The 16,761-nt window shown below is 50.6% G+C and overlaps 1 protein-coding gene across 9 annotated transcripts; it reads right to left on the bottom strand.

Annotated features, from left to right (window-relative positions):
* Positions 1–3,173: 3,173 nt before the first annotated feature.
* On the bottom strand, positions 3,174–12,756 carry SLC38A5 (solute carrier family 38 member 5). 9 transcript variants are annotated; one of them, XM_086386337.1, is made up of 16 exons: positions 12,287–12,756; positions 10,803–10,856; positions 10,646–10,715; positions 10,174–10,292; positions 10,008–10,081; positions 9,292–9,384; positions 9,087–9,165; positions 7,206–7,288; positions 6,852–6,910; positions 6,613–6,750; positions 6,323–6,402; positions 5,567–5,667; positions 5,199–5,314; positions 4,256–4,400; positions 4,059–4,162; positions 3,174–3,586 (listed from the first exon to the last, which is right to left on the bottom strand). In XM_086386337.1, exons 2-16 carry the CDS (start codon positions 10,853–10,855, stop codon positions 3,485–3,487), a joined length of 1,416 nt encoding a protein of 471 aa, XP_086242463.1. In that variant the 5' UTR covers position 10,856; positions 12,287–12,756; the 3' UTR covers positions 3,174–3,484. The 9 variants fall into 9 exon arrangements, with proteins under 9 accessions (XP_086242463.1, XP_086242464.1, XP_086242461.1 ...); XM_086386338.1 differs by having other exon boundaries at positions 10,174–10,289; positions 12,287–12,418; XM_086386335.1 differs by lacking the exon at positions 12,287–12,756 and adding an exon at positions 11,203–11,389.
* Positions 12,757–16,761: the final 4,005 nt, after the last annotated feature.

Here is a 16,761-nt window from a genome sequence, read left to right as displayed (position 1 = left end):
TAGGCTGCAGTCCATGGGGTCACGAAGAGTCGTACATGACTGAGCAACTTCACTTTCACTTTTCACTTTCATGCATTGGAGAAGGAAATGGCAACCCACTCCAGTGTTCTTGCCTGGAGAATCCCAGGGACGGGGGCGGGGGGGGGGGGCCTGGTGGGCTGCCGTCTATGGGGTCGCACAGAGTCAGACACAACTGAAGCGACTTAGCAGCAGCAGCAGCAGTGGCTTATAGATGTAGAAAAATTATCTGAGAAGACAAATGAATGTCTCTTAAACATCTGAAAACTTTTTTCATAAATAAACACATAAAGTGAAATCTTTCATAAAGCAAAAGGCAAAGGAGAAAAGGAAAGATATACTCATTTGAATGCAGAGTTCCAAAGAATAGCAAGGAAGGATAAGAAAACCTTCCTCAGTGATCAATGCAAAAAAATAAGGAAAACAATAGAATGGGAAAGATTAGAGAGCTCTTCAAGAAAATTAGAGATACCAAGGGAACATTTCATGCAAAGATGGGCACAATAAAAGACAAAAATGGTATGGACCTAACAGAAGCAGAAGATATTAAGAAGAGGTGGCAAGAATACACAGAAGAACTATACAAAAAAGATCTTCATGACACACATAACCATGATGGTGTGATCACTCACCTAGAGCCAGACACCCTGGAATGAGAAGTCAAGTGGGCTTTAGAAAGCATCACTACGAACAAAGCTAGTGGAGGTGATGGAATCCCAGTTGAGCTATTTCACATCCTAAAAGATGCTGTGAAAGTGCTACACTCAATACGCCAGCAAATTTGGAAAACTCAGCAGTGGCCACAGGACTGGAAAAGGTCAGTTTTCATTCCAATCCCAAAGAAAGGCAATGCCAAGGAATGATCAACCTACTGCACAATTGCACTCATCTCACATGCTATCAAAGTAATGCTCAAAATTCTCCAAGCCAGGCTTCAACAATACATGAACCGCGAACTTCCAGATGTTCAAGCTGGATTTAGAAAAGGCAGAGGAACCAGAGATCAAATTGCCAACATCTGCTGGATCATTGAAAAAGCAAGAGAGTTCCAGAAAAACATCTATTTCTGCTTTATTGACTATGCTAAAGCCTTTGACTGTGTGGATCACAACAAACTGTGGAAAATTCTTAACAGATGGGAATACCAGACCACCTGACCTTCCTCTTGAGAAGTCTGTATGCAGGTCAGGAAGCAACAGTTAGAACCGGACATGGAACAACAGACTGGTTCCCAATTGGGAAAGGAGTACATCAAGGCTGTATATTGTCACCTTGCTTATTGAACTTATATGCAGAGTACAGAATGCGAAATGCCTGGCTGGATGAAGCACAAGCTGTAATCAAGATTGCCGAGAGAAATATCAATAACCTCAGATATGCAGATGACACCACCCTTATGGCAGAAAGTGAAGAAGAACTAAAGAGCCTCTTGATGAAAGTGAAAGAGGAGAATAAAAAAGCTGGCTTAAAACTCAACATTCAGAAAACTAAGATCATGGTATCTGGTCCCATCACTTCATGGCAAATAGATGGGGAAACAATGTAAACAGTGACAGACTTTGTTTATTTGGGCTCCGAAATCACTGCATATGGTGATTGCAGCCATGAAATTAAAAGACACTTGCTCCTTGGAAGGTAAGCTATGACCAACCTGTACAGCATATTAAAAAGCAGAGACATTACTTTGCTGACAAAGGTCTGTCTAGTCAAAGCTATGGTTTTTCCAGTAGTCATGTATGGATGTGAGAGTTGGACCATAAAGAAAGCTGAGCGCCTAAGAATTGATGCTTTTGAACTGTGGTGTTAGAGAAGACTTGAGTGTCACTTGGACTCCAAGGAGATCCAATCAGTCAATCCTAAAGGAAATCAGTCCTGAATATTCATTGGAAGGACTGATGCTGAAGCTCAAATTCCAGTACTTTGGCCACCTGATGCAAAGAGCTGACTCACTGGAAAAGACCCTGATGCTGGGAAAGACTGAAGGCTGGAGGAGAAGGGGATGACAGAGGACAAGATGGTTGGATGCAATCACCCACTTGATGCACGTGAGTTTGAGTAAGTTCTGCATGTTGGTGATGGACAGAGAAGCCTGATATGCTGCAGTCCATGGAGTCGCAAAGAGTCAGACATGATTGAGTGACTGAATTAAACTGAAAGAGACACATGTGAATTTTTCACTTATTAGTGAGGTAAATGTCTATGTCTCCTAACAGTCTGCTGGCAAGACTGTGGTGTCATTGGTTGATGGGAGAGCAAAATGGCCACCCTGGTTCCTCCTTGGACCTGCCATGCTTGCTCCTACCTCAGGGCCTCTGCACTGGCTGCTTCCTCTACCTGAAACTTGACTTGCTCCTTCTAGTCAATCAAGGACCCAGCTCCTTTTCCTTTCCTCTATAAGGTCTCCCTGATTGCCCGCCCCCCCACCAATCCCAGCATTACACTCATTTTCCTCATAGTGCTCCTCTTTATCTGTTTTCCTCTCTTCAGCTAGATCAGAGATTTAGCAATTTTTTCCTGAAAAGGGCCAGATAATAAATAGCTTAGGCTTTGTGAGCTCTGTGGTCTCCCTTGTAACTCCTCATCTCTGCTGTTGTAACACTAAAGAGCCATCATCAGTGTGTAAATGAGCAAGCGTGACTGTATTGTTTGTTTGTTTGTTTTGGTGGCCTGTACCAGGAGTGTGACAGTTTCAATGAAGCTTTATTTGAAGACACTGAGGTTTGAATTTCATGTTAATTTTCAACTGTCACAAATTCTTCTTTTGATTTTTTTTTCCAATCACTTAGAAATGTGTAAACCATTATTATTAGCTTGGGGATAAACAAAAAGTCAGTGGGCTGAATTTGGCTGGCAGGTCATATTTTGCCCTTTCTTGTGTAACTTCAGGGATTTTTTGTTCAACTTCAGGGATTATTGTCTGCTCGATCTGCTGCTATACCCCCAGCACCCTAGAACAGCACCTGGTTGCCAGTAGGCTCTGGGAGATGTTTCCTGAGTGAGCCAGTGAAGGGATCTATGTGAGTTTTGTAGCCAGCTACTGAAGGGCAGAGAAGTGGGTGAACAGATAAGAGCCGCTACAGTCCTCCTGTCATTTACCAATGTGAACCTGGGAAGGCTCCCCTAAGAAGTGCCGGAAAGAAATGAAATACTGATGATAGAGTTGCAATTTAGCATCTTTATTCTTCCCCTTTAGCTCAACGGTGATCCTGACAAACAGCTTCTACAAGGAGGAGGCAGAAAAGACTGGACTGGGCAGGGGTTCCCTAAGGGCCTAGCCTCCTCCTCCTCCTCCTGTAGGGTTGGGGTTGGGGTTAGAGTCATGATCTGAGCTTGGCATCCCCTGAGGAAGAAGGGAGTGAACCACTCTTCAGCCTGTGGCTATGTTGATGGGAACCGGGAGAGCAGTCCATCTCCCTCCACGTGCACGGGTGGATGCACACTGGGGCCCAGGTGAAGCAGGGCTTGGTCAGTGTCCAGATACATGGCTCTGGCCTGTGGCCCAGTTGGCAAACATGAAACCTAGGCTGATCGCCATGAAGAGGACCCCCAAGACACCAAAACACAGAGCCTGTGGGTGAGAGGGAGAAAAGATGGGGCTGGGTGTGTACCTACACCCAAGCTCCTCCATCCCCTCCAGGGAGTGCTGCATTCATTCCTGATCCTCCTTTTCTGCTCTCTCTCCTTTAAAACCAACCCCTTCCTGTGACTCCTCCTTCCGTCTTCCTAAAATTCTTCAGGGAGTACTCTCCCCCATCTTCCTTGAAAATGTTCCAAACTTCTCCTAATAGTGCTCCTTCCATCTGTCTGAAGAATGCTTCCTCCACACCAGCCCCTTCTTAAGTGCTTGCTGTCTTCTCAAACTCTTCTTGTGCTCTGTCTGCTCAGCCTCTTCCTATGACAATCTTCTTCATTCTTCTAGACCATCTGCCCTCTCTGCTCCAAGCCCCCTCTTGAAAATGTTCCTTCAACCTTTAGCCATCTTTGAATGCTCCCTCTTCAGAATGCTCCCTCTTTCCCCAGCCCTCCCCTGGAATGCTCACCTGGATCTTGGGCCAGGAGTAGAGGGGCTCCACCTCAGAGGGCACAATGCGGAGGTAGAAGATGCTGGGAAGGATGAAAATGAGGCTGGGGGCTGAGGTAGACCCTGAAGGACAAGCAGGAAGGAAAGAAGCAATGTAAGATTGGGGTACAAGGCCCATATTATGTGGGGTCTGGGACTAGGGCTGGGGATACAGACCGATAACCCCAAAGATATCCCGGATGGTTGGCACACAGATGACAAGAACATTGACCAAGACAAGCAGGATCAGTGCTATGGCCACATGGCGTGGCCAGCTGAAGGCCTTGCTTGGAAAAAGTAGCTGCTGCAGAGCCCGGCGGATCTGTGACCAGAGTACAGTAGGATGAGGGTCAGGGCTCAAGCACTGCCTCCCCTTCTATGTATTTATCTGTCTCTAACACCACCCATAGTCTGAGACCCCTGATTTCTCCTCCATCTGACTCTACCTCCATTCTGTCTGACCATCCATCTGTGCCTCCACCTTCTACATGAGCATCCTGCATCCCTTCTGCTTGACAGTCTGTGACCCTTCTGGGTGATCATCCATCTATGCTTCCACTCACTGTCTGAAATCTTGTCCTCCTCTATCCAACTATGTCTGCCTCATCCTTCCTGACCACCCACATGTCCTTCCACCCTGAGGTCCCTGCCCCTCTCTCCTCATCTGATGACTTCCATCTCCCTCCTCTGTCTGCTCAGCCAACCTCTCCATCAGGGAGCCTTGTCCCTCCTACACCTCACTACTTCTGTCTCCATCCTTTATCTGTCCATCCCTGTTTCTTCATCTTGAATATCCATCTACCTATGCCTCTACCCTCTGTCTATTCCTGCTTCCCTCTTCTGTCTAGTCAGACATCTGTGCCTTCTCCCTCGAAACGACAACCCTGTTCTTCTGATTCTTTATACTCTGCCATCCATGTCCCCCTTGTGTCTGACCATCTATTTTAGCCTTCTCTGTCCATCTGACAACTCTATCTTCCCTGTCTGTCCATCCCAGCCTCCTCTATCCATCCATCCATCCACTCCTACCTCCACCCTCCATCCAAACATTCCTGCCTAACGCTCTACCCATCCATCCATGCCCCTCCACCCTGTAGGCCCACTCTTGCCCCCAACATACAGGGAACAGCACAACTGGCACCGTGAGAGTCACAGCGAGCAGCACCGCTAGACGCACACAGAGGATGAGCAGGTCATGCTGGCTGTACATGTGCAGCATCTCCGCCTCCACGCTGCCTGGGACATGGGACACAGGAGATGGGATGTGATTGAAGCACCAGGACCAGTGTCCCAGAAACATATATGTGTGCACACACATACACACACACACACACAGACAGTGACAAAATCTCCATGCAGGGTGTGTATAGTCCCTTTGGAAACCGAGGGGTCTGAAAGCATGCAGGGAAAGTGCTGAGGCTCCTGCTTAGTAATCTACCCAGTCCCCACCCTAGCTCTCTACCCAGCCCTGGCCCCAGCCGCACTCACTGTAGAAGGTGAGGTATCCAAAGGTCGCTGTGAGCCCATACATGCAGAACATGGCCCCAATGGACACGTTGGCCACAGCCTGCATTCTGCGCTTGGAGGGCCTGAGGTATAGAGGTCATAGAACTGTCATGTCCAGACCCGTGGACTTGGTCCAGGCCCCTCCAAACCAGCCCCCATCCTCTAGAGTCTTCCCAGAGCTGATGTTCAGCTAGTACACGCTGAGATGCCCATCTCTGCCTCCCCTGTATTAGCCACGCCTCCCTTCTCTATCCATCCCTCTAACCCCATATAACCAACTCTGCCTATCTCTTTGACCATCTCTGTCTCTCTTTTTCATTTGACTGTCACAGCCTCTCCCTCCATTCTGATTATCCACACTGTCCCCCTGATTGATCATTCATACATTCCTCCCATCATCATATCATCCCTGCCCTTCCTTTGCACATCCATATCCCTCTCCATCTGACCTTCTCCATCTCCCCCATCCCATCCACATATGCCACCCCTTCATCTGATCTCAGCCTCTCCATTTGTCCATTCACACTTATACTGGATGTTAAAAGGGTAGAATACTTAAGCCCCAATTAGTGAACAGTCACTGTGTTGCATCCCCCAAGCCCTCCTGGCCACCTCAAACCCCTTCCTTGGCACAATCTGGCCACAATCGAGCTGTACAGTACCAGGACCATGATAGGCATTATGACTATCACCCCACCTGCTGCCCTATCACCCATGCCCACTTGCCTGCCCACTCACCGGCAGAGTTCTGTGTAGATGGGCAGCACTTCAGGGTGGCAGACAAAGGCAAAAGCCATAATGGGCACTGTGTAGAACATCTGGGGGAATGGTCCAAGTACAAGAGATTAGAGTATAAGGGCTCCATCTTCTCCTCCCCACCCCCCCAGCTCCACCATTGCCTTCCACATCAGACGCATGGAAGCCCCTGATGTCCAATACCTGGCTCCACTCTGAGCAGAGTGCAGTGTGGGACAAAACCAGAGGACCTGCGTAGAGTGCAAGGCATAGACATATGCCAGCACACCAACCTGTGAGTCAGCTGTGAACATCTGGGCCTCACAGCTTGTGTTGAGCCCATGGATGGGAAGGCTTGGGGAGCTCTTGCTCTCCACTGCTGTTCCATTGTGGCCTACAGTGCAGCCAAGCTGGAACTTCTTATAGATGACCTGGAGGAGGGAGGGTGGGGAAGTGAGGTCATGGGGAAGGCTATGTCCCAATGCCCCAAACCTTTTCTGTACTTTTGCATGTCCTTCTCCCTCAGACTCACCGAAATGAGGAAAAACAGCATACAGGTCAGAGAGAGACCACTGGTATACCCCAGGTAGCCTGCAAGGGGCAATATACAGAGTCTCAGAAATCAAGGGAACCCCCCCAAGCAAATATCAACCCCCTAGTCTGACCTTAAATTCAAGGCCCCTTCACCCCAATTTTGCCACACTTTGCACAAACTTCCACCTGGACCAGCCCCCCAACACTTGACAAACTCCTATTCATCTGTTAAAACCCACATGAAACAAGCTCTCCCCTGGTATTCCACAGCCCTTGAAAATTGAGATTCTTTGAATCTGGCTCCCCTTCTCTAACTCCACCATCCAAATGACCAAGGCAGGAAGCCTCTTACCCAAGTGTCTCATGAGGGCCAGTGGCAGGATGATTAAAACACTGACAATGATGATAAGGAGGTTTCCCTTCAAGAACCAGTCCCTAAGGAGACAGGCAAACATAATGACTAACTGCCTACCAAAGAAAACTGTCAAGCAGACACTCATAGAAGACAGCCAGACAGGTTTCTGCACACAGTCAGGAGAGATGAGCTGACCCCTACAGGTGGTTACAGGGACAAATGGCACAACAGGAATGACAGAAACAGCCAGACAGATTATCAGACTATCAGCCACACACTGTCAGAGGGATATAGCTGGGAACACACACATAGCTGGACAAACTGTGTCATCAGACCTCAAGTGGACATACAGTCAGATGGGCAAACAACAGCCCACAACAGCCAGATTCACAGTGTCCAACACAAGGTACCAGACACAGAGTGAATCATGACCCTGGTATGTCTAACAGGTAGAACAACAGTCTGATGATCTCTTGATGATCTGCAGACTCGACAAAAAGTCAGAAACACATATGTGTGATTGTTTGAACAACTCAAGGTTTGTTGAGCACTTGAAAGTAGTTGAGCCGATTTGGCCAGAGTCAAAGATGGAAACTGAGACAGAATTAGCCAGCTGCCCATGCTGTTGGAACCAAGCTCAAAGAAAGAGAGGGATCTGTACAGATATTGGAGGGAGGTGTCCAGGCAGGATAGTCTGTTAATACAGAATTGGCTGAACAATTGTTCATTTCCTCAAAGAATTTTATTAAATAGTGCTTAATATGTTCTGGGCATTCACATATTCTCTTCCTACTAGACACACAGTTACAAACCAACAAAGCACCACTGGTCATATATGCAGTGGGAGCTAATTATAATAATGAGACACATCTAGTCACATAGACTGTTAGCTACCTGAATGGCTTCAGGATCAAACCAAAGATCTAAGAGGATACCCAGAATCAGCTATCATAAACAAACAACTGAAAAGATTCAGCCAACAGACAGATGCAGAATTAAACACACAATTGGCTGGATATATACTCAGAACAGGCAAACATACATGGTTGGAACCATAATACAGAAAACATATATACTCACAGTTGAGGCTCACACACAAACAGCCAGAAAGAATTTGCCAGAACAATGGTAACCACGTTAAACACAGAGAGTTAAACACAAATCATTTATACATTGGAGTAGGAAACAGCAACCCACTCCAGTATTCTCGCCTGGAAAATTCCACAAACAGAAGAGCCCGAATAAGCTACAGTCCACGAGGTCACAGAGTCCAACACGACTGAGTGACTGAGCAGGCACATGTATACATAGCTGGTGCCATGGTACACTGCACAAACACGTGCACGTACTCTGCTGGAGTCAGTGACCATACACTTATACCTAGACAGATTCAGCCAGGCCTAATGGACCCAGAATCAAACTGAATCCACCGGCCAGAGAAAGTCGGAGTAAGCAAATGTCAAACACACATGGCTGGAGTCACAGCACACAGGACACAGCTGTAGTCAGCTAGCATACAGATGGCCAGAGAATCTGCCAGTGCAAGAGTCACAGAATCAAACCCATGGACAGGATTTAGGTCTACTGGATAGGCGTAGCCACAGGGTCAACATGAGAGTACACTGGACACATGGAGTCAGCCAGAACAGTCACAAAAATCAACATGTGGTGTTACTGGACTCCACTAGCCAGAGCAATCACACATACTGCTAGCATCACAGTACACAGGAATCGCAGTCTGCCCAAACTGGCCTGCCCAACAGCCTCAAAAATAGAAGACCTGGGAGTCAGCCGGACATAGAGTTGAAGCTAGCAGCCAGACCCCACAGGCAGAATCAGTGGCCTGTGGGTCAGAGCCAAGGGGTGTTGCACACTCACCCCTCAGGGTCCATGTCCAGGAAAGTGGCGATAACCAGGGGAAGTTCGGATTTGATGATGAACAGGTAACTGGACATGGCTGGTGCAGGTGGGGGCAGGTGTAAGCAGAAGCATTCCCCTCATCTCCCTCCCACCCCAGCCTGGGGAAGCCCACCTCAGCCCACCCTCTTCCCCCAAGCTGACCCCCACCTCTCAGAGTGCTCACCCCCAACATTGTGCAGACAGATGACCGCCGCCACCACTACTTTCCCTGCAGGCCCCAGCGCCCTCTGTCCCAGCTGTTCATAGGCTCGGATGCCTGGAGGGGAGGGGACCAGAAAGGGACAGGTTGTGGGTCCAGGAGGCCAGGCCAGGGGTGGGAGAACCTCCCAGGGCCAGAGCCTGGGAGCTAGGGAGCTGGGGCTTGGGCTGATTGGGTCTCATTGCTCGGAGCTGAAGGTGAGGGTTAGGCAGTTAGGATTGGGCTTGGGACTGGAGTCTGGCAGGTAGGATCTGTGGCCAGGGAGAAGGTTGGGGGCCAGATGTAGGTAGTGGGGGTCCTGGGGGTCCTACCATGGCTTCACTCCACTGAAGCCATGGTAGGAATGAAGTCTGAGATCCGGGGCTGTGGCAGCTTGGGAGCTGGGGGAGGGTAGTCTTGGGTTGTGGGGCTGGCTTCCTTGCTAAGTAAGCTGGAGACTGAGGGTGGAGTGGAGTGGTCTGGGAGTAGGGAGGGTCTGAGCAATAGGCTTTGATGGTCAGACTGAGGGCTGAGGATTGGGGCTTGGGAATCTGGGAGCCCAGATAAAGTATGAGACCCAGGGTACAGTCTGGGGTCTGGAGCCCAGAGACTTGAGTGTGGTGTCTGGGGTTCTGGATCCAAGTTCTGAGGGGCCGGTCTTGGGTCTGGAGGCCAAGGTCTAGGTGAGCTCTGGGTCTCACCTACAACACCAGCACAGGTCAGCAGGAGATGGATGGAGTACGAAGACAGAAGAGCGATGCACAGCAACAAAGCCCTATGGCAGATGGCACTGCTCGGACTTGGCCTCCAGGCCTCCCGGCTGGCCCCACAACACCCAGCCCCCACCCCAGACTGCCTAGGACTCACAGGAAGAGGAGGATCCCCGTGTGGGCCATGGCATAGGCCAGCCCCAGGATGCCGCTGCCCATGATGGCGTTGCTGAGGTTGAACACTGACATTCCAAACGATGTCTTCCCCTCGAACTGCTGGTAAGGGGCAAGGCCCAGGGAACATGGGGAGGGGACCAGGTAAGGAGACTAGGGACGGAGACCAGTGCTGGGGCCTTGGGAAAGGCTAGGGAAGAAGTGATGGGGGCAGGGAGAAACCCAGGAAGGGCCATCAGAAGGAAAATAATTTGAATATGGGAAGAAGCTGGGAAAGGGAGAGCAAGGAAGGGAGAATCTAGAGGGGAGCAGCTGGAAGTAGAGAGGAACAGGGGAGTGTGGGGCAGAGACCAGAGGCAAAACAGCAGAAGGGAAGAGCCGGGGAAGAGGGAGCAGTAGGGGAGAGGCTGAGCTGGGCAAGATACAACTGGGATGGGTCCTGTGGGGTCACTCACATCCATGAACTGGGCCGGTTTCCTCCCAGGAGAAGGACTATGGCTGGGCAGGAAGCCCTCATGCTCCTGCCTGCAGGTAGAATAGGCAGAGAAATTAAGGAGGTGATGAGAAGGTAATTCGGACCTCTGACCTTGACCCATTGGGCCCCCGACTCACTCCACAGCATTCCCAGGGAGGGCTCCGTTCATCTTTGGATCCTGCAGTTCCATCCTGTGGGCAGAGAAATGGGGTGGGGTGGTCAGTTATGGAGCAGGGTGGCTTGCAAAGTGGGGCGACCTAGATGAAGGGGACTGAGGCTCTGATGGCAATGGACAGATACAGAAACAGAAACACAGATGAGGCGAGGGGAACAGGGACAGAGGGATGAGAGAGACAGGAAGGAAAGTGGAGAGGATTGGAGACAAGAGGGAGAGGCCGAGGGAGAAAGAGAAGGGAGAGAGACAGAAGGGAATCAGAGAGGGAGAGACGCCAACAGTTTACTCATTGAGACACGGAAAAAAAAGAAGGCAACTAGAGATAAAGGGGTAGGGACAGAGACAGAATGAGAGATACTGACCCCTCAGCAGACGAGATGGCCATCTGGAGTGGGGACAGCCTCTCCTCTCAGACCCCAGACTCACTCTCTCTTACTCTCGGTTTCTCTCCTTCCCCGGTCCCCTGAGCACCTCCCCCTTCCCTCCACCCTCACCGTGTGGTTAGGCCTCTCACTCCTTACAGGGACACGTGTCGACCCGACTGCCCCACCCCTCCTAACGCCCCCTACCCCCCTCCTCCCCGCCTGGGCCGCCAGCCTGAGCAAGAGCTGATGCAACCTGTTGAAGGGGCTGGGGATGGGGTGGGGGGCAGGCTCGGCGACCCCAGCCCCGCCGGGGACAGGACACGGCAAATTGCTCTCTGCCACAACTCTGAATATCCTCGATAGAGCCCAAAGGCAATTCTCCAAACTGAACCCCTTTCCAGGGATAGAAGTGACCCCGGGATTCCCATTTAATTCCCCTCCTAGGGACTACAGAGGTATTCTCCAGGACCTTTGTCAAGTCTTATATACCCCTATTTTAGTAGAAGTCACTTTAGAGACACTTCCAGGCTTGAGATTGTTTCTGGACTTGCGGTGTCTCAGGAACCTCGCCTGAGCCCTAATTTCCCCTCATGAGGAGAAGAGGTCCCTCAGACAGTCATCAAAAGCCCACTCCCAGTGCCTGATGTACTTCCTGGGGTGGGGTGTCTCTGCAATCCCCATGCAAGCTTGGAGTCCCCCTTTTCTGGACAGAGTGTCTCTAAAGAAACCCCCAGCCCTGAACTCACTTCCTGGGAATGCCGTATCTCAGAAAACCCCATTCAAGGTCCCCATCATCACTAAAACTGCTTCCAGGAAACCCCCTACCCAAGCCCTGAATCCCCTCCGTGGGTCAGGGAAGGCTCTCAAGGAGCCCCATCGTCAAGTGTGAGCACCATTTCAAGACTCCCACCCACTCCTGGATTCATTTCCTGGGATCTGGGTACCAAAAGGACCCCCCTCCCATTTAATTCCTCACTAGGACTAAAAAAATCTCCAGGGAACCCCTGAGCCCCCTCCCGGGACCCCTGTTCGTGCCTTGGCATCTCAGGAGCCCCCTCGATGGCCAGCACCCCCTCCTCACCTCCCTGCTCCTCTCAGCTCTTGAAGCGGCAACTCAGAACTGGGGCTCTGGGACCCCGCCACCGGGCGGCAGGGCTCCCACTCAGCCAGACCCTGCCTTCGCCTGCCCTCTGACCAATCAACACCTCGGGTTTTGTCGGTGGCTAATCAGCACTGCCAGTGCTCCATCTGCCCCGCGGTTTGTTGTTTTTTTTTTTTCCCTGTAGAGTTTTAAGTTTAATTCAGTTTCCCTCTTCTTGTTCTGGGTGGGGGAACGAGAGGGGTTGCCTCCCTTCATCTGAACCCTCGTTGAAGTAAACAGAGGTTTCCCGGGCAGGCGGTGGAGATGGACTGAAAGATCAAAGGAACAGACCTACATCTAGAGAGAGGAAAAGACAGACAGAGGGAACTGACTCAGGTCAGACACACGGCAGAATGGAATGGATGGCAGGAGGAGAGACAGAGATAGGAAGAGAAATGATCTCAAATAGAGACGAGCAGGCAGAAGAAACAGCACAAGGACAGAAAACAGGAAGGGATAGAAAGACACGGGGAGTGTGAGGGAGTGATAGGCAGCTGGGCAGTAAGGGGAGAAAGACTCAGAAACGGTGGGCAGGGAGAGGCGCATGCAAGCTCCTGGACAAATGCAGATGGACAGGTGGACACAGCCAGACACATCCACAAACATAGATTAGGAACAGACACACTGGCCCAAAGGGACAGAGCAAGTGGCTGAGGCTGAGAGACACAGATGGGGGCAGGTGGCAACAGGCAGAGAAAGTCAGATTCAGGCAGAAGAACAGACAGATGTGAGGACAGCAGTGGGACAGGTGCAGGGAGAGACACAGCCAGGCCACCATAGGCTGACCTCAGACAGACAGCCCAATGGAGAAAGGACCCTAGATCTTGGGGGGGTCCCCAGAGGGAGGCAAGGAGGGAATTTGTAGTTGGGTGGAGAGTGTGGATACACGCTGTCTGTAAATTGGGCACGCCCTGAATTCCTGGACCCCAGCCTAGGCGTTGGGTGGAGCCTGTCCATGCCCTAACTGAGGAGCCCCACTGTCTGTCTGTCTCTCTTAAATAGGGGTCTGTGTGTTGACTCCATTCGGGCATGTGACAAGCATGTCTGTTTCAGGCGAAGCATGTGTCTCCTGCAGGAAGTCAGGAGCGTATACATGGGATCCGGGCCCCACTTGACTGGGCTGCTTGAGGCCCAGGTGAACAAGAAGCCTCTGTCCTGGCCCCTCCACCCACCTGCCCGCCCCCCACAGGGAGCACAGAATTCCCGGAAAGGCCAGGGGCTGGCTAGGGCTTCAAAGCTAGCCTGGAGGCTTCCACCCCACTGGCAGTGGGAGGAGGGTGAGGGATGGGGCGTTTCCTTCCCCTTAGCAGGAGAGGGACTCTCGAACACTCAGGGATCACAGCCCCATCCAGGGGCTTAGAGATGGAGGCAGACTCACCACCACCCACAGAGGTACACAAACTCCTGTGTAGACTCACAGCCACATACAGAGAATACAGGCTGACTGATTCGAACACACACAGACTGCACATGGAGAGCCAAGGCGATGGGACAGCTGTGCAGAGGGACTTAGTCTTATAAGTATCGTCATCCACAGCCTCAGTGCTGCACACGGAGATAACAGACAGATACAGGAATAGGCTCTCACTGCTTTACTGCTACTGCAGACTCACAGATATCATCGTCACCCACAGACTCGTGGCCACTTGAAAGAGAACCAATGGGCAAATCACACACAGACTCACAGCCACACACAGAGCCAGAGCACACAGACAAATACAATTCCACACAACCAACAACATTATACACAGTCCCAGCACCTCCCACACACATGATTGCAGGTTCAGACGACCCTGGAGGCCAACATTCAGGTTCAGCCTCTATAGTGATACTTCTGTGCATGTGAACTTGTGTATGAACTGTGACCACATACAGCTGTGGTCACAGAGAGAGGTACGCACAGCCAGACACGATTGTAGAGACAGAGAAGCCGTAGTCACAGATACATGCACAACTGCACTCAGGAAAACAGGTGGACACAGCTGTGTATACACAACTATTTACACAAATTAAGTCAGGGAAGATGTGCACGGAGAACACACATATAGGCACACAAACGGAAGAAACAGGGATGCAGAAAGTACATTTACTATCATTACAAAGAGGAAATCCAGAAAATACACCTAAAACTTTTTGAAGAAGAAACAAAGGAGCATTTGCTTGCACCAAAGGAAATATCCTTAGGACACACAATCCAGTATTCTTGCCTGGAGAATCCTCATGGACAGAGGAGCCTGACGAGCTACAGTCCATGGGGTTGCAAAGAGTTGGACACGACTGATTGACTAAGCACACATAGGGCATACACACCTACAGTCACTCACGAGTAGAGACACAAACATGGTGATAGAGAAGAAAGACACACAGACATCAGAGACAGACACACAGAGAAGAGACAGACTTCTCACCCATGAGCATTACAAAGGAGACACAGAAGCACTCAGAGAACACACACACAGCCCCATAGAGATGACTGCACAAGCAGACGGGACCAACAGACAGTTGCCAAAAAGGAAATACAAGTTGGATAGGCAACCGTGGACACAAGACACAACCAGGCAAGTAACATACTAAGACACATGTGGAGCTCACATACATGTGTTTGTGGCTGGGACCATGTATAGGCAGCTGAGATACCCTCAGGTATTCACACACATGCATGCGTGCATGTGCACACACACACTACTCCCGTCTGTCCGGGCCTACTGTGTCTCTAGTCTCCTCTTCTCCCCAAGAGCCATTACACACCTGTGCCCCAGGCCAGCCAGGGAAAGAGACACCTGTCAGCTGAGACCTTGGCCCAAATGACTAGGGGGCGGGGGGATGGGGACTGGCTAGGCCGGTGTCTAGATTTCAAGAAAAGTTTGAAGTATCCCATCCAAAGAACTGGTGAAACTAGGACAAAAAACAGATGCCCTCACCCATTACCACCCAGCAGCAGCTTCCTACTCTGATCATTGTCCTCCCCTTCCAGGGCCACCCAGGCCTTTAAACATTGCCCAGCACAGGGCCACCCGGGTACATGTCAGGAGGTCGATAAATGTTTCTTATCAAGTGTCATATCATCATCATTATTATTTTCATTTCTGCCTAGTGAACTCTTCTAGGGGAGGAGCAAGCCCTCATCCAGCTCTACACCCCATCGCTCAGCTAAGTTTCAGGGCACTGCAAATAGCAGGTGTTCTACATATGCTGGTAGGAGGAAAAACAAAGGGAAAGTGAAATCTGGCTGCAGAAGCAGGCTGCTTTAGAAGGAACAGATGTCTTTATGCTTTACTGAGGCCTCGAGGCTGTGCCAGGGATAAGAACGCGGTATTCGTTCATCAAATTAGGGCCCATTCTAGGGGTCATTTAAGGCTTTCGTTGGTTCAGTAAAGCAGACCCTCATGTGACATTTGGGATTGCTATCGAATCTATTAAAAGTTGGTTTAAGTTCTTGTCAGTTCTTCTAAGCAGAACCCCGGCTTTTCATTAAATCACTACACAGCAGCCTTCAGGGGAGGGAACCATGGAGCAAAGCAGTTAATAGCTTGAGTTTTCACAGCTCTGCCACTTAGGAGCTGAGTGGCCAGGAGCAAGTCTCAAAATCTCACTGTCAAGCTTCCCACAGGGCTGCTGCTGCTGCTGCTAAGTCACTTCAGTCGTGTCCGACTCTGTGCGACCCCAAGGACAGCAGCCCACCAGGCTCCACCGTCCCTGGGATTCTCCAGGCAAGAACACTGGAGTGGGTTGCCATTTCCTTCTCCAATGCATGAAAGTGAAAAGTGAAAGTGAAGCCGCTCAGTCGTGTCCGACTCTAAGCGACCCCATGGACTGTGGCCTACCAGGCTCCTCCTATGGGATTTTCCAGGCAAGAGTACTGGAGTGGGTTGCCATTGCCTTCTCACGGGGCTAAGTACTGCCTAACTCAGGGCCATGGAGAACACTGAAGGAATTAGTACAGGTAAAGCACTAAGAACAATGCTTGACATAGAGTAATTGCTCAATAACATCTTTGTGAAAGGAATTAATGAACTCTTCTCATCCAGTGAAAGCAGTCCCCCACTGAGCTGGATTTAGGATTCTAATCTCTCCTTTCAGGCAGGCTATCCATGGACAACTTTTCTGTCCCTCAAAGCAGCCCCTGGACAGCAAGACTTCTTGAGTCAGTGTCTGGTCCGCTGAGCCTGGACACCCCCCCGCCCTGCATTTCCCTCACGTGGTAAGATGCCCTCCGGCACAGGGCTGGCCTGGCAGCTCCCCTCTCTGACCTTTCTGGAGGCTGAGGGGAGGACAACTTTACACTCAGTGGGGTGCTGGGTGGGAGTTGCAGGCGGACACCTCACTCCGGGAAGAGCCTGGAGAGTTCAGAGCTTGGCTCCTGTCCCCCAATCCCCCCAGCCCCGCTGGAGGAAGCAAGTTTCTTTGCAAAAAGT

This window comes from Bos grunniens, chromosome X (genome assembly GCF_055505025.1).
Source record: "Bos grunniens cultivar Pamir isolate PY7600 chromosome X, Bosgru_T2T1.0, whole genome shotgun sequence".
NCBI lineage: Eukaryota > Metazoa > Chordata > Mammalia > Artiodactyla > Bovidae > Bos > Bos grunniens.
Note: the sequence above shows the minus strand (reverse complement) of the source record. Positions and strands in the feature narration are given on the sequence as shown.